Genomic DNA, 20,327 nt, shown 5'->3' with positions numbered 1-20,327 from the left:
AGCAAAATATTCACAAGCATGAAAAATGAATAATATTGAACAATGGAACCTCTTGCTGTTCTGAAGAGATGGCAATTCAGAAAGTCCTTTCCATGGGGTGGAGCTTGGCTCACTCAGTCTCTTATCAGTCCCCCCTGTGCTGGAAAATGCCTGGCTCCAGCAGGCCACAGGTGTGAGCTCCCAGTGCTTTTCTGGGTTTTCAGTCCAGAGCAGGTTTGAACAGTTCCAAGAAAAAGAAAAAAACACAGCCCAGGAACTTCTCTACCTCAGCTAGCTAAAAATAAAACTAACTAAAAAGCCAAGGAGAGCTCTCTCCCACATGTCCATGCTGCAGACAACACAGTCTGTGAGAAGGAAAGCTCTTGTCTCTAATGTTTTTGAGTACAACTGCCTCAGACATTCCACCACCACTCCTTCTTCCCCCCTTCATTCTCAGACCTAGTTTTAAAGGTGCAAAACTTATTTCTGGGCTAAACAGACAAATGGGGATACAATTCAGCATCATAAAGTCACCCCAGGACAGATGAATGATAGCTAGATTTAAATTAAGAGAGAACTGAGCTCTCAAAACCGTCACAAACAAATATATATCTCTGAAAAGCATGATAGAGAAATAAAAGCAGGAGGCCAAGATATGATATGACTCAAATTCATTTCCTTAGAAAGACAGCTAGTATGGGCATTGATCCAGAAATGTAGCTTAAAGAGGCTGAAAGAAATATTAAGAAATAAACCAGTCTGAAGCATAATTGTGTGGATGTTTTGATAAAGTGGAAGGGATTGTGGAAAGATGATGGTTGAGGGAAATATCCTGAGCTTCTTTATTTTAAAGAAAAATTTCAACCTATTTTTCATTATGATTGAAACAAAAAAATTTCAGTCATATTGGGCAATGGGTTTAGATAACTCTATTAGCCCTGTCTCTATGCAGTGAGTAAGGTACTTTCCTGCTATGCCATGAGGGGTGAGGGCAGCAGCACCATTTCCATCTTCTCTGGCACAAAGAAGAACAAACTCTTAAGAGCTGCCCCGATATCTCTTGTGTAGCATACCACACAAGCCAGTTATCCTTGTGTAAAAAGGCCATAATGTGTGTAGGAAAGGGAGGACATGCTCTGGAATTCTCATGCCTATAACTTTAGAAGACTTTGTGCCCAAGCCTTGTAGTGTCAACCTGTTAGTGGTGCAGACCTAGGTGTATAATGGTTATCTGAATTGTCTTACAGGTTTCGTGCAGTCAGCCCTTTGGGGCTGCAGACTTAAATTCCAGTCTGTCAACTACATAGAGCTGATGTGAGCAGTTCCATCCCACAGCTGTGTGTATCCCATTGTGCTGGTTGCCTTCTCCAGTGCTCCTCTGACCTCATGGTGTCATTAAAATCTCCATTCTTTTCTTCCAGGAGTTAAAAGATATGGAATTAGGATTCCTTCAGAATCACCTTTCCATGAGTGCTCTGGAATTAGCAGGGCTAAGTTAATTCTCACAAAGTTATTTGAGACAATCTCTGCATTGGTTATACAAATACATCTGAAAACACTTGGAAATTATAGGAAGAATGAGATGCTAACATTTGTCTGGCCTTAAGATGTCTTATCTACCCCTTTTCATAACTAGGTGTGTTTGATCTACATTGATGCTAGGCAAAATAACAGGGAAAAAACTTCTATAGCATTACTGAAGGTCTGAGCAATTCAGTAAGGACTAGGAACATTCCAGATTCATGAATTTATTGAAGCACCAGGCAAGCAAGTTCAGGATTGTGGGTGGTAAATGCACCTACTACAGAGTGTTCATATGTGTTTCCACAGAAAGATTAGTAAGATCTAATTGTGCTATATCTTTATAAATTAATATTCCCAGCTGTGTTCCAATGCAGATGGAGGTGCAATGCTCATGCAAAGGCTTCCCTCTGGGAGAAGAGGAGGGACATGGTCTGTTGACAGACCTTGAACAGGCATGAATGTTTTTCCCCTTCAACCCTTTCTGCCTGAGACCCCCTTTTATACAATAATTTTTGGTCCGTCTCAGTAGGATAGAACAATCACGTGTTATTTGGTCATACAAGCATTACACATCCCATGTTCTCTTTCATTTGCATCTCAAGGGGTGAGTAAGTTATTAAGTTAATGGAGCCTAATGAGGCTCAGTTACTTTTGGTCAAAATTTATAGTTGACAAAAGAGGTAGAATAAACACTGATCCTCTTCCTCCATGTACTGAGGCAGCAGTAGGGCCCTCTGACCTTTATCAGAGTGTTTTTGTGTGATTCTTTATCTCCTCAACAAACCAGATTATGACAAGGCTTGTTTTCCCAACCAGCCTCATCAATTCTTCACCACCTTAAAGCAACAGTGCTCTTCTGACCATTTGCCACACAGAAGGACTGCACAAGTGCCCTGCTCTCATGGGGCAGAGAAACCCACACTTGTGCATAATTGGGGTTTCATCCAATTTGACCCAAGAACAAAAAAGGCAGTGAAGAGGGTGGGAGCTGAGAAAGAAGAGGAGGGGTAAATGTATTGTCAAAAGCAGTTTGCTGCGAGTAGGATGGAGCACCTCAGTGAACAAGCATCTGAATGTGCAATCTTGATATGGCAGAGCAAAGAGGACTTCCAGAAATAGGCAATGTGACACAGACAGGATCTCTCTATGATATGCTCTACATAACATAAAGAAATAGGAGATGCTGCTCTGCTCATAATGTTTCATAAGTATGTTGAAAAGCCAATGATGTAGAAAAGGGCTTGTAAATTATTTGAGAGATAAAAGGAAATGCCTGAGAGTGAACAACTTCAAGAACTTCCTTTACATCCCTACAGGAAATCAAACAGCAATTTGATCAAAACATGTAATCCCTTCCTTATGGTGAGGAGGCATTTCTGTGGGAAAACCAGCAAGAATAAGTAGTTACTAGTAACAAAGATGTATTTCTTTGATTTTGTTTTGCAGAGGTAATGACCTGCTGGAGCGAACTCCCAATGGGAGATCTGATCCAACCATGAGCTGTCCAGCAAAGGAAGGGAGAGAGCTGTGGCAGCAGGGCAGGCAGGGGCAGTGACCTCTCTGACAAGGGTTGTGAGGGTAACCAGGCTCATCCAACAGTCCAGATCACTGTACAAGACTGAAATGATGAATCAGGTCTGAGGTCAAGCCTGGAAATCAAGACAACAAGTCAAGGTCTGGGACACTGATAAACACTAGGCGTGGTAGAGCTGCCATGTAGTTTAGGCAGAGAACAAGGACAGGAGTCTCATCTTGAAAGCATCTCTAGAGAGAAGAATGGTCCCACCAACGAGACTTCTTACAGTTCTGGTTCAAGGCTGCACGGCTGCACAGCCTGTGCCCAAGCAGTCAAACCCCTGGGAAATGGAGGAGGATATACTCAGCCTCTGATACATCTTTGGTTCTAGATGGCTTCATATCTGGACTGGGTACATATTTGATGGCAACTGCTTTTGATCCTGAAAGCATAAAATTTTACAATCCATGCTATATTGAAAAAAAATGGACTGGATGATGTAATAATTCTGAAATTACGGTTTACAGTTGTATGCATGATACAGTCATAGAAGTTAGATTCATTTAAGATGTGAAAGGTAATAGTGTAACACTGTGGCAATTGATCAGAAAATATTCAGTGAAGAGGAACCCTCGTATCTTGCCAGCTTTTTCTTGTTCACCTCTGCAAATGGGTAGAATAGTAATTACAGCCACAGTCTCCTTTTGATCCTTAGTTGCACTGAAGTGTTTTATTAATGTCATTTTAGAATCTGCAACATTAGGCTTTTCTGCTTAGAACCTTTCTGGTTCTACGGCCTGTAGTTCATTGCCATTTCTTGGTTCATGTTGTTCCTTCCCACTCCACTGTTTTCAGTAGCTTTGTCTCATGAACTGGAGCACCTGAGTCACTTGATCCCACTCCCAGCATTCTGGCCTGAAATGCTGGCAAGTCTCTCCCTTCTGCCCCTGCTGCAGAGAAGGCCACTGGCCCCATGCCTCTCCCACTGTGTGAATGAGCCCTCAGCCCCCAGAGTGTGTCCCCCAGACTGCTTTCAGGTGACATTTATTCAGCCTGCTGGCCGTGCTCCAGGCCACTGGGTCCTTGCTCTGAACACATTCAGATGCATCCTGTGACACAGTCTCTGAGCCAGGGCTTGGGCTAGTCCAGCCTCCCTTAAATTGTATAAACAGGCCTTGGACAGAGGCAAAAATGGCCATACTTGAACTCCAGGAAATTTATGCTGTGACCCTTTCTAATAAAAAACCACAAAGTGAGCACTTCAGCTGCTCTTTTTTTCATGGAGAGGCGGAAGGCCTCTTGTAAAGGCAGACATTGAATTATTAACCACTTACATGGGGTTGTAGTCACCATACCTCTTACCTTCTTGATGTTAAGGAATGTAATTCCTTGGTAATTATAAAAGGAATTTCCTTGTTTCATTCAAAGTATTCTAGAAATTAACAGATGTTTTGCAATGTGTATTTATTCAGTGCAATTTTTTAAAAACTGATGCAGTGTAATTCCACCTCTAAATATAAGGATAGAGTATTGGCAATAAAAATGTGTTTATCTGTAAGGCATGCAGCCAGTGCTGCAGCTCCTAAAATGTTTCTTCTCTCCAGTAATGGTAGGGTGCGTAAAAACCACCCTCTCCTGTCCTTGATCTCTACAATGTCACCATTGTGAAGTGGATGAGTTCCAAAATACGCAAAACTGTTAAACCTAATTGTTGTACAGTTTCAAATGCAACGGCTGCATAAATGTCTGGCTCTTCTCCCAGACATTGATTCTGAACTCAAATAAACCTGTTCTAGAATCAAAGAGGATGGGATTTTCAAGTTCATTGAGATAATCTGAGTTTTTTCTTGCAATGTTTTTATATAGTGAGATTATAGATTTTGCTTAAAATTTTGACAGTCCAGAGGTTGCTGCCACTCAGAAAGTTTTAGTTGTTTTTTTTGCAAAGTACTCTGGAGGTCATTCATCTGCTTGTGCAGTATACTGTAAATCCTGGTGAATATTTTTAGCAAAATAAGTAATTTATGAGAAGTTCTCATCAAAAGATGCAACAACAAAAATTTTCCAGACTTATCTGTGACATAGCAGTACAGTAGGACAGAAAATGTTTGCAGAGTTTGAATGATGTCACTTTTGAAGGCAGAGACTATAGCATCTCATCCAAGTACTTTCTCTTCTGTACAATCTCTTCTGTACTTAGCTTTGTTGGTGTTCTCTGGTAATACACTGGCTTTTGAATATATTTCAAAAATATATTTCAAAATTGGAGAACTCTGGGAGTATAATATTGGTCCAGAATTGTACTAAATAAAAAAAAAAATCAAACAAAAATTGGTTGATATATTATTATTGAAGTCCACAACAAATTACTATACATTATAGTGATGAAAATAGAACTTGTGTGGTCTGTATGGTTTTCTAATAGTCCTGTGGAAAATCAGGACTGCTCAAGGGTTGCAATCTTTAGTTACATGATGAATTTTGTTAGTACTAAAGATGGCTCTGCAACATGCCTTCATTACAAAAGACACCTATCAGTGAAAAAACAGAATGTTTGTTACTTTAGTTACCAGTTGGGTTGCTAATGGAGACTAACTGGACACCATTTTAAATTTCTTCTCAGGTCCAGCATGGATGTGTCAAGAAAATACATGGGATGCTTCTGAGAGCTAAATTTGAATGCAATACTTGCATAACAGGCAAAAATGTCTTACAGTGCAAAATCATATTTACTGTGTATCACCAGCACAGTATTGAAACAAGACTCTGAAAATCTGAACAGCGAAGCTGAATTAATACATACAAAGTAATTTTCATTTGCAGGGTTATTTATTTTGCACTTTTCCTATTATTATCATTCTTTACTTTGTTGCAGTAATATTTTGGATGTACTAGAATTAGTGACATGTTAATTGCTACTGTCCATTTTGATGGACATTAATGATTTAAGGTACAAACTCTAACTTAATTTAGCCCAGTAGCAGCTCTTTCCAACCAAGCTAAGCTAACAAGACTGCCATGTAGATTTAATAGCAGGTACTATATACCAGTGAAGTAAGGCAAAGCATCACTTAGAGTCAGTTTATCAAAATTGTCTGCCTATGTGGTGATTAATCTAGAAAACATCCAATGAACCAAGCAGCTGTAAAAGCACTGGGACTGATTTAGTTTTTTGAATTAGAGTAGTGGAATATTAAAGCTGTATTGTATGTCCTCATTGCTGCTGCAATGCCACTTGACCAGAGTCAGCAGCCAGCAAGCCTTTGTTACATGCAGAGAAGTTAGTGCCGTGCTAGCTACTGAAATGACAGCTGTTTGCATAAATGCAAAATTTCTGTCCATATGTAGTTTTGACCACTCAAAGCATCACCCACAAAGCCACTTATGACAGTTATGTAAAGTAGTTGGAGGTCTGTTTGTTGCTCATCCTATAAAGAATCAAGGCATTGTCTACTTTTGCCCATGCTGGACTCTGTCAGGGAAGATAATTTACAGCTAAGACTTTGTGAGACTCTTCCACAGAACAGCAAAAGATGCTAAAATCAGATGTAACATATGTTTTCCAAAATGTTGAAGATAATTAAAACTTACACTAATTTCTTAGTATATGAAAAATCTTCCAGAATACATACAGCCATGTATGTTTCAGCATCTCCTAAATTAGTATACTTGTAGGTAGGGGGTTGACACAGTGGTAAGGATGTTACCTCAGCATTGTCTCTAATACTCTGGACAATTGGGAAAAAGTGAAAAATTAGGGTGTGAGTGGGTTGATGTGCAGTAATATTTGCATGGGCAGGCCCTTTTAGCTCCTCCCTTTTGTTTCCAGTTCAGTTTGCCTTCATTCCATAATAGCGGAGTTTTCTCTCCTCTACTTTGTGAAGTGTTCTTGTGACATAACTGCATTTAATGGTGGAGCAACTCCCTGAACTTCTTTTGGACTGTGTTCTGAATGACTCCTGTATCTGGTACCCAAAAGGAAGGGTGCAAGCAAATTACTATTAATTAACCAGTTAGTGAACAATGAAAATAGACAACACAGCCTAAATTACTATTCTAAAGTAATTTTAGAAAAAAGACATTTTCTGGAGCTATTCCTCAGGGCTGGAGCATTAGAAACAATCTCACTGTAGAAGAGTCTTCAGTAAAATGTATCTCCCAGGGAAACTCATGTTGGCTTGCAGGTCTCGGGAAAGAGATGACATTGGGGCAGCAGAGAGATGGGTGATGACCCCTCTCTGGTGACCAGTGACAGCACACAAGGAAATGAAAACCTTCCACTGTCAGGGGAGGTTTAGGCTGGACATCAGAAAAAATACTCTTCACTGGAGGTTCACCACAGGTGGTTGTCCACTGGAATGCCCAGCTCCTCAGGAGAGTGGTGATGGCACCAAGCCTGTCAGGGTACAAGAAGTCACATGGCTAAGTTTTAGGTAGTCCTGTGAGAAGCAGGGAATTGGACTTCATTATCTTTATGCATCCCTTCCAACTTTAGAATAACATAAAATATCTTGATATTCTGTGATTCTATAGGCTTAAAGAATATGTTTTTTGCCTAACCAAGTTCCTAAGTAGATTCAGTAACTGTTTTTTAAATTATATTGTCATGTTATATTTTGGAATTAAACTATTTTCCTAATTATTATGTACATGAGAAATTATCATGGCTTGTTATTTTTCTATTAAACAATGTCAAGTTAATATGACAAGAAGCATTGTGTTTGTAGTGATATTTTTGTTGAGGTGACAAAGGTTAATAAATTTGATTTAAATTTGGCCATCATAATTCTCTGCTAAAAATTATTCTGATAGTGCAGAGAAGCTGCACTGTCATTACAGAGAGGCTGTAATGACAATTTTGAACTAGCATATTCTGAACAGAGAACTTTACAGTCAAAACATGAATTGCTAACCAAATCTAGCTTGTAATTTCCTGGGAGTAAGCCAGCTGTAATGTAATGTAACAGGACTAACATAACTGGAGTGACTGCATTTAACTTATTATCAGAATTGATTTTAGAAATGAGATAAGAGTCCTGTGACCTCTCTTCTTAATTAAAAAAAAAAAAAAGATAAAAGAGAAAAATATTCCATATTTTTCTTAAAGGTCACAGAAAGAACCATGACAAGAGTTTACTCTGAGCACCATCTGTATATGTCCATTCTTTCAGCCTTACAATCTTGCTTTAGATTGCACTTCACTGTCTTTCTTCCTTGTGTAGTGAGCAGAAAGATGCCTGTACTTCTCAGTGCAATTCCTCTGTCTCACTTTGCGGTAGAATAAATTGCATTTGAGGTGTCTATCCCTTGTCACTGACATTAGAAGTAGTCCAAAGGACTATCTCAGTATGGATAATGCTAGCTAAAATCAATCCTACCTGTATTTTCCAACAGTGTAAGTGGGAGGAGAATTAATGGTCACTGATTATAATAAAACTATATGCTTCTGGAGTATTATATCTGATATTTCTGTATTTTATATGCATAATCTTAGTGACATACCTCCAATTATACCCACTTTATACCCCTGTAAATCAGTTCTAACTGATTTACTCCAGGCAAAACTTAATGTCTGCAGTTCTCTGAAAAGAAGTAAATACAACTGCATATTTCAAATGGGATTTCAGCTGTTTGTCGTCAAAACAGGAAGGAAGATGGCCACAATTTTATTAACTCATAAAAGTAAATTGGTCTTTTTCCTATGACATATTGTACATTAGTAAGATATTAACAAACATCACTAATATCAGAATCAGAACTATTTCAATATAAATGTGGCAGGCTGTAAAACAAGATTTACCTTCTGGCTCTGCTTTCAAATGCAGTATGTTATCTTCAAAGCCAGTTTCTATTTTCTCAGGTTCTCTTGAGGCTATGGTAATAAATAATAGTATCAAAGTGAAAAGTGAATTACCAAGCAACTGAAAAGAATTTAAAATGCCATCAGTAATTGAAAGGGTTGATTGTATGAGTGATAAAGGATAAAAACCAAAAATCACTCTTGTCTTTAATGGATTATGGTGAAAGATAGAGTCCCTCTGGAAAGAAGAAGGAGCAGGAATCAGACTCTTCAGATGGTGGAAGATGAGTATTTGGTGTTTTGAAATGCATGTGTATACAGAGCCAGAAGTGCACACAATTACTAGGGGTCATTTGTGTGAGTGGCAGGGAAGCTGTAGAGGAAGGGCTCTGAGCTTTGTGATAAAGCAGGACTACTCCCACCACAGCAGGGCTATCACAGCTTTCTATCACAGAGAAGCAGTCAGTCAACCTTAAAGCAAAGTTTTCATAAATGTTTGTTGAAATCTTCTATACTGTCTGCAAATACAGCAGTAATTTGAAATTGATACAGATGAGAAGATTCATAGCAGCAGCTTCCCAGGCTCTAAATTTCTTCAAAGGAATATGAATAAGGTGGAAAAGATAGTGGAGGTCTGATTTTTTCAAAAATACTGATAACTGCAGTGTTGAGTCTGATTTTTCAAAATCTGGCATGTTGAAATGGTGTGTCAGAGACAAATCTGTGATCTGGTTGAAAGGGCATGCAAAACTATGGCTCTGAAGAAAGCATTAAACGATGGGCCCAGGTCCTGTCCAGTGTTCAGTGGTGTAAATACTTCTGTACTGAAAGCAGAAAATACAACAGGTGCAAATGCTGTTGGTTGCAACAATTTATTGTGCTTGTAGCCAACATAACACAAATCCACAGAAGACCTAGTGCTGGAACAAGCTGAAGCACACATTGTCCCAGTAGATTGTTTTCCTTCCTGTTTGAGCTCATTTAATTTTAGATCGCTAACATTGTTGGCGTCCCAACCCCAAACTTTATGGCGCAATATACATTATTAGCATATCTGAAATATCATGCCATTCTCCCTTGAGGATAAAACAAGTTCCCTAAATTGTAATATGTGGGGTTGGCAAAACAGAAGAGCTGCAAAAAACTCTGTTTATGAAAGGGCATGCTGGAGTAGCCCAGCACAGATTCTCCACAACAGTTTTTACACCTCTCTGTAAACAGAGCTGTGGACAGTTGCCTGATTCATTAAGACAAGTAGCCCGCTGTTATTTTGGGCTCGGATTTATTTAAAATATTAAAGGACAGACCTAACAATTTGTCTTTATTCCTTCCCTCCTCCCCCACCCTGGCCATTGTACCTGGGATTGTGCTTTGACCCACCTATCCCTGACCTTTCTATTCCACTGCTAATGCCCCTCCCAACATCCTGTAGCCAGGACAATCCATGGCAAAAGATGAACTTGTCCTAACTTTTTCTGGTTTTAAAGTAAATTTGTTCTTTTTTCCTTATGAAGCATTTTGGTGTGAAAGGATACCATATGGCTCTAGGTTAACAAATCCTTTATAGAAATACCGCTTCCTTTCCTGCTTAAACGAGTAAAGGTTCCCTATCAACATTCACAAAGGATTTCCCTATATACTGAGAAATGTATAAAAGCTAAAGTTGGCCACTTTCCAGGCATTAGGAGAAATACAATGCTCGGTAGCTTCTAAACGGAAAGAATTAAAATTAGCATCCCATTTCTCATATATTGGGAGATTTTCCTTATGTACTGATCATTGGCTAAAGGTTACTGTTCTCATCTCTATCTAGTAAAATTTCCTTCTGCTGCAGCCACCCACCCTAAATAAAGGGCATGAGACTTTTTTATTTTTGAGATCAAATAGATTTAATGCTTTTTCTCATTTTGGCAAATCACTTTCATTTTGGTTCTAAGTTTTCTGCAATGACCTAGCTTTGCATAATAAATTAGGAAAAAGTTGCAACATTCGTGTTTAAACTCAAAATTCAAAATGGTCTTGCTGCTGAAAGTGCCTACTGAACATCCCTCCATCGTTTCAAATTGTTGCAAAGTACTTGTGTTGCATTGCACATTGAAGGGTTAATTTGCAAATTTGAATACTGATATATGAGTACTGATAATCTATTTATATGGTATTCTGCTCTCAATAGATAGGTTAGTATAACAGTGATGATACAGTTCAATTTCCAGTGTAATACCATGTTGATTTTTACTACCCTTAGCATTTCCTTGTTGTTTGGGGGGAATATTTAAATTACAACTTGACCAGTTTGCAAATCTAATAGTTGTAGGTGAACAGTTTTATGAATATACTTTAGCACTATAATAAATCATTAGATGATATTATTAGCTAACCTTATACAGAATGTTCTTGTAATTGAAAAGGCCTTATAAATGCAAGCATTTTCTTCTTGGCTCTCAGTCAAGAATTGTATTTAATTTGAAAACGATAGACAGCCTATGGAAGTTGCTATTTTCTAGTATATGGAGGATGCTATTTTTTAGTATATGGAATTTATATATATGTTTTTTTTCCATCTGAATTGCTGTATATGGACATATGTATATGGATATGTAAGATCCGTTACTGTATGTCAAACGTTTTTAATTTCAACAGGTCTGTAATGGATATCTGAATATCTGTGTGATATATGTTTCCAAAGCCTCATGAAGATCTGTCTAGTGGGCATACTCAAGCTGGCATTTCCAAAGCTACTTTGCAAGTCAGAGAACAACATGCATCTCGAATATTTTATGAAGTGATTATTTTGAATTGATAATTTAAAGAAATAACACGAAGAGCCACAGAGAATTTGTTATTGTTGATGCGTTTAGAGACGTAGGATGAAATCTGATCAGACTGGTTTGGGCTGTAAAGCAAGAGACTCCCTGGATAGAAACACTGGGTCTGGCCTGGGGGAAGCAAAACAACTGTTCTTTTCTAATGGAAGACATAACCTGGAAAGCAAGCTTCTGGGCCTGTGTTTTTCTGGAAGACTAAAAACTAGCATGGTTAGCATTGTGTGTGTGAGGCTATCTGTATGAGTAAGGTTACATGAGGCTGAATTTCTGAGCTTAATGAAGCTGATGAAAACGTTACTGCATGCTTTAACAAGGACAGGATTCACTATAATATTAAAAATAATTAACTATGCAAAATGTAATTAACAACAAATTCTAATTAGCTACCTGTGAAAACTGTGCCTTTATTGTCACAGTTTGTCCTTTTTTTTCCCACTCCTCTGTACTCTGAATTGCTTTTCCAACACCACCTCTGCAACTGAGCTGTGTCAGCTGTGCAATATACTGTGATTCACACAACAGTGTTCTCACAAAGAAAAATTGTCACAGGAGAAGAACTTGTTAAAATTTCGACTGTAAGCAACATTTGTCATTTTGAACTGGAATAACAAAAGACAGGGAGGGGTTAACCTAATTCTGTTTAATGGAGAAACAAGAGAGTTTCCACATTAGAACTTGCATGACTGCCCAGTAAAGGTAGGAGTCAAATCACCTTGGAAGTGCGGAATAATGCAAAAGATATAGTTGGAAGGGAGATCCATTAGAGAAATGGAAGAGATGTAGCAGGGCTGTTACCACTGAAAATGAGAAAGGAACAGAAAGCCATGCACCCAGATGGAAGATCTTGTTTCATTGTTCTGAGGAGTGTGAGGAAAGACAGGATACTGATTGCAAGAGGCTTGGGTTTCTGAACATGGAAGCTGCTTCCTTTGTTTATATACTTCTCCTTATGTAAATAATATTTACATATACTTCTCCTTATGTAAATAATATTTATTCAGTAATGAAAATGGTTAGTAGAAAGTGCTATTGTGACTGTTTAGAAATAATGGTAAATATGGGAAAGGAGGAAAGTCCTCTTGTGTCCTTACTGTTCTGTCTTCCCCCTGCAGAAAGCACTGGTGTGGCATAATAATATGTATTGACCAATTTGAACTGATGGCATTCTTTGCAAATAACACAGTAAAGAAATAATGGGCCTTACCATGAGCTTTAAATTGTATAAAACTGAAATTTAGGTCAACTGCTCAGTTCAGAGAGTATTGAAACAATAAAGGCTAATTGTAGAAATTTCTCACTTTCTTTGGGAAAGCCTTCATCCTTCAGAAGTAAGCCAGGGGATTCTTTGAGACTTGTTTTAAGCCTGAAATGGACTGCATTTTGTGTTTGGTGTATAATAATACACAAAGGCTTCCCAAACTCAGTGGGACTGCTCAATACAAATGGCTCTTGACAAAAAAAAAAAATTACAAACAAAACAGGCATTGTCTTGCAGTGAGCAGCTAGGCACTGCTTTTACAGAGATGGTTTTGTGTCCCATTCACATGCATAACACTTCTTGATATTCACTAATGAGAGACAAAAACGCCTCGCATTCCATTGCTGTTATAACTAGAATGGATTCCCTAGAGCGCACACATTTAAAATAATCATTAATTAGTAAAGATTTCATGCTGGCACCAAGAAGACCTACACGTAGGACTAGGTGCTATTTTTATGTAAACATATACTTGCTTATTTTTGTCCCTTTTTCATTAAAAACAAAAAAGTAAAAATTGTTCTCACCATTTGTTCATTGGCTCTTATGGTTTTGCATTTAGTTTCTTGAGAAGGCAATTGCCTCAGTTTTTGAGACTGATCTTATCAATACTTATGAACTCATTTTTACAACTGAAACAGAAAGAAATATAGCACTGCCCAGATTGTGCAAAGATACTTCTCTTTCTTCTGCCTGTTCTGCTTCAGATACTTATGATAGATTTGCTTTGTTCAATTATCATCCCTCCCCACCTCCTTAGGCTGGCCTGACAGTGTTACAAATTGGAGCTGAGAGTACTAACTGCATGGAGGTGAGGGTACCATTCATGCTACCAGCCCTGCCTTCTTCAGCCTTCCGTGATTTTCACAGACTCCATGTGCACCACCAGCCATTTTTCCTCTACATCCTGCACCCCTACAGCACCCTGCCTCTTGTAGAAGGCAGTGTGGTTCCTCTACCACATTCACAAAAAAAGAGAGGTCTCCTGCCCACAGCCCAGCATTTCTAAAGTACTCTGTACTGTATGTAGGTGTTCTAAGAGGTAGATCAGAAAATGTGACCCTTTGGTTTTAGTGTGTTTTTCATTTTCATGTCTTTAATTTTTGCTTTAATCTATAATAAGAATGAATTGATCTAGAATATGCCTAGAAGTGGATACAAGTAAATGAGTGACTGTATCTGAGCAGGGGATCTAGATTTTTCCACATCCAACAATTTCTCTGGAGGAAGTAAGAAAGATGGGGACAGGTTTTGACAGATTGTAGTGAATGAAGAGACTTACCTCACTACCTCTCTGCCCTGCAGCTCCTGAGGATGTTGGTATCTCTAAGGCAAGGCTGTCATAGAATCACAGAATGGTTTGGGCTGGAACAGATCTCAAAGGTCATCTCCTTCTCATCTCATGTCCCTTGCCATGGGCAGGGACACCTTCCACTAGACCAGGTTGCTCAGAGCCCCATCCAGCCTGGTCTTGAACACTTCCAGGGATGGGGCATCCACAGTTTCTCTGGGCAACCTGTGCTAGTGCCTCAATACATTCACAGGGAAGAATTTCTTCCCGATATCTAATTGGGGTGTGCATTTGAAAATCCATCAGATTCATCTAATGATTATCTCGGGTGTAAAGCAGGTTGCTTCAGCAAGCTGCAGCACTAAGAATGATGCCTGGAGAACTGATTTGCAGGATCATATAACACTGCTTTAAGATGGAAATATGCATCAGGAGAGTGAAACACAAGGCTTAGAGTGGTAACATTTCAACAGTTTCTTTTGAACTTGCCTTCTGAAGTCTGTCAGACATTCATTATGTTGGTCAGTCTAAAGTGATACAGCTCACCATCATTATGTAAATAACATCAGAATAACAGCTATTGGTGGACTTAATACTGCAAATGCTCTGTATAAAGACAAACTTCAGGTTCCTGAGACTTCAAATTTTCTGATTATTTGAAAAATAAAATTGGTTTTAATAATGTTATCAAATAAATTATTCATGTAGTTGTACCAGACATACTTACTCTCTGGAAAATGTGACTGATGGATATTTTTATAACTGAGAATGACATTTGATATTGCCCCATGCTATTATAGTGCATTTCAAATGGAAAATAAATGTTCTTCAGAAATGAAATCTAAATCTGGATATACAAAATAACCCATAAGTATTCTTCATAAGTATCTCTGGCTTTGAATTTCCATGGTTACTGCACCCAAATATGATTTTTGTTGAAGTGAGTGTGTACCTGCTAATTGGACCAGTGATTGAAATCTAACAAGTTGGATCATTGAGCACTTTTCAAATTCTTCACATCAGGAGTTCCAGCAAAGGCTATGGCCATTTTTTATTTAATAAAAAAAAAACTTCTGGACATCTAAAGATGATAATCTTGAAAAGCCAAACCAGAACTAGCAGTGAATGTTATATATACAAATTATGTTGTTTAGATATGACTTGCAAATCATTTGAACAAGGAGTAGGCACAACCAGTGGGCACTGTGGTTTCAAGCAAGTTTTCATAATTCTTTTTAGATTGGGCTCCATACTTAAAATATAGAATCATAAAATATACTGACTTGGAAGGGACCCACATGCATCATTGAGTCCAACTCCTGGCCCTGCACAGAACACTCCCAAGAGTCGCACTGTGTGCCTGAGAATGTTGTCCAAATACTTCTTGAACTCTATCAGGCTGGTGCTGTGACCACTTTCCTGGGAAGCCTGTTCTGTTGCTCAATCACCCTCTGGGTGAAAATCACTTTCTTAGTACCCAGCATAAGCCTACCCTGGCAACTTCAGGCCATTTCCTTGGGTCTTGTCACTAGCCAACACCAAGAACTGTGTCTGCCCCTCCTCTTTCCCTCATGAGTAAGTTGTACACTGCGATGAGGTCTCCTCTCAGTCTCCTCTTCTCCTGGCTGAAGACACAAAGTGACCTCAGGGCCTACTCATGCAACTTCCCCTCAAGGCCCTTCACCGTCATTGTGTCCTGCCTTTGGACACTCTCTAAGAGCTTGATATCTTTTCTATATTGCAGTGCCCAAAACTGCACACAATATTCAAGGTGAGGCTGCCCCAGTGCAGAGGAGGGCAGAGCAGGACAATCCCCTCCCTCGCCCAGCTGGCCATGCTGTGCCTGACGCAGCCCAGGGCATGGTTGGCCCTCCTGGCTGCCAGGGCACTGCTGGCTCATGTTCAACTTGCCATAACCAGGACCAGCAAGATCTCTTGCTGCTCTCCAGCATCTCGTTCCCCAGTTGGGATGCACATCCAGGGATGCGCCATCTCAGGTGTAGAATCTGGCACTTGTCCTTGTTGAAATTCAATGCCCAGCCCTCTGATTTGTCAAGATCTCTCTGCAAGGTCTCTCTGTCTTTCGGGGTGTCAAAAACTCCTTCCAATTTAGTATCACTGGCAAACGTACTTAGTATCCAAAGTCATTTATGAAAATATTGAAGAGCACTGACCCTAAAATGGAGCCCTGCCAAACTCCACTAGTGACAGGTCACCAGCCTGATACAACCCCACTTACTCTAACCCTTTGTGTCTGACCCATGAGCCAGTTGCTCACCCATTGCATGTGTTTATCCAGCTGAATGATGAGCAGGCACGGCAAGCAAACTGATGGGCCTGTAGTTACCAGGGCTATCCCTCTTGCCCTGCTTGAAAATCGGGACAACACTGATGGACTCCAGCACCTTCAAAAGCATTTTCACAGGTGACCCTGCTAACTAGTGCCCTGAGCAGCCTGAAGTCTGCTCTTCTCATAGCCAGAGGTGAAGTTTTGATGGCACTTTTCCTCCTGCCAACAGAGAATTTGAACTGGGTTGCTTTGGGATTGCTGTAGCCAAAATAGCCACCAGTCACCACCTCACTCATGACACCCTCTCAATAAGCAAACTAAAAAATTAAGGAGTGCACCTTGCCTTAATACTTGTATCAAGAAGTTATTGTCTGGGTGTTTTAGGAAACTTTTGGACCTGTTTGTACCAGCTGTGTGGTATTCCCAGTTAACATCTAGCAAGCTGAAATCTGCCATAATGACAAGGGTGGTTGATTTTAGAGGTGTTCCTTAGTTTCTTAAAAGAATAATTCATCAGTGTTTCCATCCTGACTGGGTGACCTATATTAGACTCTCATGACGACATCTGCTTTATTTGTTTGTCCCTTAATCCTTATGTTTCAAAGCAGTTTTTATCCCTATCTGGATTATGTCAATATGACCACTTTCTTACATTTTCAGTCTGCCAGGTAAGATAAGAGTAAAGTATTTCCCATCCTGCTGCACTAACATGGCATTTGGGAAGGTTTTTCAAAAGAAACTACTTTTGGTTTTGAAAGCCCATATTTTGAAATTTCTATGAGTAACTTGAGGAATTGGAGTGTTTCTATATTTTTATACAATTTTTGAGACATTTCAGAAGTTTTTTAGAGTATTTTACTTCAATTGCTTACTGTATCTTGATTCAAGAGAGGTCTGTGATAAATGACAGTTAGGTCATCGCTGCATTTTTCACTTTGAAAATGAAGCCTGGAGAATCAAATTCCCTGTTTTAATACAATGCTTCTTACATAATAACAACAACTACATGCTGTGTACCTTTGCCTAAATGCCAGCAAATGGTCTCAGTTCTGTTAGCATTTCATTGACATTCAGTCTGTGGCTTCATGTTGGCCAAAGCCAATAATAGTCCCATCTGCCAAGTCTTGCTCTACATTCCTAATTCCTTAGCTGCCAGGGAACAGGAGTCTAAGTATTGTGAGAAACTTGATTTTGGTTAATTTGAATTTCAAACTACTAATATACATCCCCAACAAACTTATGCTGAAGGATGATTATTTGCCTCAGAGCAGTTTCTCCCTTGAGCAATCAGTCAATATTTGCCTCCAGACTCCTGTCATTGTCTGCCATTAGCAAGTTCACACTTTATTTCCCAGCATCCTTATTCCTTCATGTGTAGTGGCATCGCTTTACTGTTCCCAGCCTCTGTTTCTTCCCTGGTTGCAGAAGATGCAGAAGAGGAAGAGCTACTCAGGTCTTCTTTACATTGGTCTTTACTTACAATACCAGCAATGGGCAGAAACTGACGCACAGGAAGGTTCACCTGAATATAAGTTTCTTTACCGTGTGGATGACCTTGCACTGGAACAGATTGTGCAGAGGGGTTGTGGAATCCCTTCCATTGGAGATATCCAGGAAGCATCAGGACAATCAGAGTCACAGTATTATTAGGGTTGGCAAAGACTTTGGAGGTCATACAGTCCAACACCTCTGCCAAGGCAGGGTCACCTAGAGCGGGTTCCACAGGAACGCAGCAAGGTGGGTTCCGAATGTCTCCAGAGAGAGACACCGTGCTGTGCCGCGTGCTCTAGGATGACCCTGCTAGAACAGGGAAGCTGGACCACACGCCCCAGTGTTGTCCCTTCCAACCTTTCCCACTCTGTGATTCTGTTTGCCTCCGAGCCACTCGTTACTGACCTTCCTCGTGTGAAACATTTAAGTCACATTTGTAAAAGAAATCAACAGTACAGTTTACAGATGGTCCCTCAATGACTTAAACAACCATTTAAAAAACTTTTTTTTTTTTTTTTTTTTTTTTTTTTTTTTTTTAATCTCTGGGTCCCGGCTGTAAGGATGCTCCGATCTCCGTTATTACCGGCGCGGCTCCGCCCGCCGGCCCGCGGCCCCGGCCGCTCCCCGCCCCGCTGCGGGACAGGATGTCCCGCCTCCCGCCGCTCTCCCGATTGGCAGGGAGCTCCGCTGGCGTACGGGGGGCCGGGCTTTCCCCGTCTCCAGTAGCGGAGGAGCGAGGGAGGGATCGGCGAGCCGCTCCGCCGGCGGAGGGGTGGGGGGTGGGCGAGGGAAGGAGGGGCGAGGATTACCCGGGGCCGAGCGGGCGGCGGTGGAGCGAGAGCAGGAGCCGCCGCCGTCGCTGCCTCGGCTGCTCGGTGAGTGAGAGAGCCCCGACAGCCGCGCCGGGCTCGGGGGCAGCGGGGAGGCAGGGGCGGCAGCGCCGTGGAGCGGCGGTGGGCGCGGGCGGCGGGGGGAGCGCGGCCTCCGCTCCGCATCCCGGGAGCCCCCGGGAGGGGCGGGCAGGGCAGGGCAGGGGCGGCCACGGCGCCGTGTGTGGGGACCCCTGCCCGGGCGGGGCTCTGCCTCCGCTGCCCGCGCCCCCCGCCCCGTCCCCGTGTTGGCCCGGGCGGGTGGGAGCCGTCAGGGGCGGTGACAGCGGGACGTGAGCGCGGGGGTGGGATGCTCCCGGGAGAGGGGGAGCCCCGGCCTCGGCCGCCGCCGGGAGGAGGGGGTGCGGGTGACCCTGATAATCGCTTTATGTTGGCCTGCGGCTTGCGTAATCTGCGATCAATTATTTATTTCATGCACCACTTACGGGGCTGAGGGGCAGCGTTAAGGCCTTTGGTGTGGCTCAGTGCAGCAGAAGGGAGGCTTCCTTCCCGCGGGTGTGATAGGGAAGGGATGTGGAGGCTTTTTTCTACGTTCAGGTAGTATTCCTAGTGCGTGTTCCTCTCCCCGTGCAAATTCAGGGGATGTGAACGAGGGAGGTCCTTCTTCATGATACATTTTTGAAGATCAAGTGGAAGCCGTCCTAGTCGGAACAAAAATAACCTTGTGTGGTTTACTTAATGTGCTAGATTGCCTTTTTTTTTTAAATTTTTTTATTTTATTTTTTTTCTTTCTCTGCTCATATCTGTTGCAGGTTGGGCTGCTCAGCCAGCCTGGAGAGAAGGCTGAAGGAGGAAACATGTCTTCTGATTCTTTTTGTCTGTCTGCTCAAGCAAGGTTTGACTCCAAATGGTTGAAGACAGACTTGCAGGTAAGGACTTTGATGGTCATATTGCACTGTGACCTTTCAGGTGCTGATCAAGGATGCTTTTAGTCCAAAGAGCTGACAAGTAGAAGATTGCAGCTCTTGAGATAGTGTATAGGTTTTCCCAGGTGTGCTGATTTATAAGTGCTTTTGAAGAAACACCAAGTTATTTTGATCTGCAAATAGATCTGCATTTTCAGTCCAGTCCCTTCTGTTTTGAAACAAGCTGGGCTACATATGTGTGTTATCGTTGCTGAGTGTCAAAGCTCCTAGCAGAGTGTGTGGCATTTCTGCTAGAACTATAAATTCTTATTTAGGCTGTTGCTAAATGTCTTGCCTGCATATGAGCTGGCAGTTTTAATGCACAGGAGAACTGAAGCGAAAGATGATGGAAATGTAATTTATATTTTAAAGAATTCAAATTAGATTTTGCTGTAGTTGTTTGCACTATGAATAGAGCGTTCCTTTAAATGTTGTCATTTTTGAGTTTTTTGTTAAAGGTACAAGGTTGAAATGGAAGTGGTCTTCATTGAAATATACCAGTATTTGGTGAAAGTTTTCTTTTGTCTTAGAAGATTTCTTTATTTAGCAAAGTTGTGA

General features: G+C 40.9%; 1 protein-coding gene across 2 annotated transcripts in view; it reads left to right on the top strand.

Moving 5' to 3' along the window:
* Positions 1-18,694: 18,694 nt before the first annotated feature.
* Positions 18,695-20,327, top strand: part of HERC2 (HECT and RLD domain containing E3 ubiquitin protein ligase 2) — a 102,918-nt gene continuing 101,285 nt past the window's right edge. For both annotated transcript variants that reach the window (XM_041468549.1, XM_041468548.1), the window contains exons 1-2: positions 18,695-18,849; positions 19,617-19,733. In XM_041468549.1, the coding sequence (XP_041324483.1) occupies positions 19,662-19,733 (72 nt within the window). In that variant the 5' untranslated portion in view covers positions 18,695-18,849; positions 19,617-19,661. The remainder of the gene's footprint in view (positions 18,850-19,616; positions 19,734-20,327) is intronic.

Source organism: Pyrgilauda ruficollis, unplaced genomic scaffold, assembly GCF_017590135.1.
Source record: "Pyrgilauda ruficollis isolate IOZ18807 unplaced genomic scaffold, ASM1759013v1 scaffold22, whole genome shotgun sequence".
Lineage (NCBI taxonomy): Eukaryota > Metazoa > Chordata > Aves > Passeriformes > Passeridae > Pyrgilauda > Pyrgilauda ruficollis.
The sequence above is the reverse complement of the archived record's forward strand: the minus strand, read 5'-3'. Positions and strand labels throughout refer to the sequence as shown.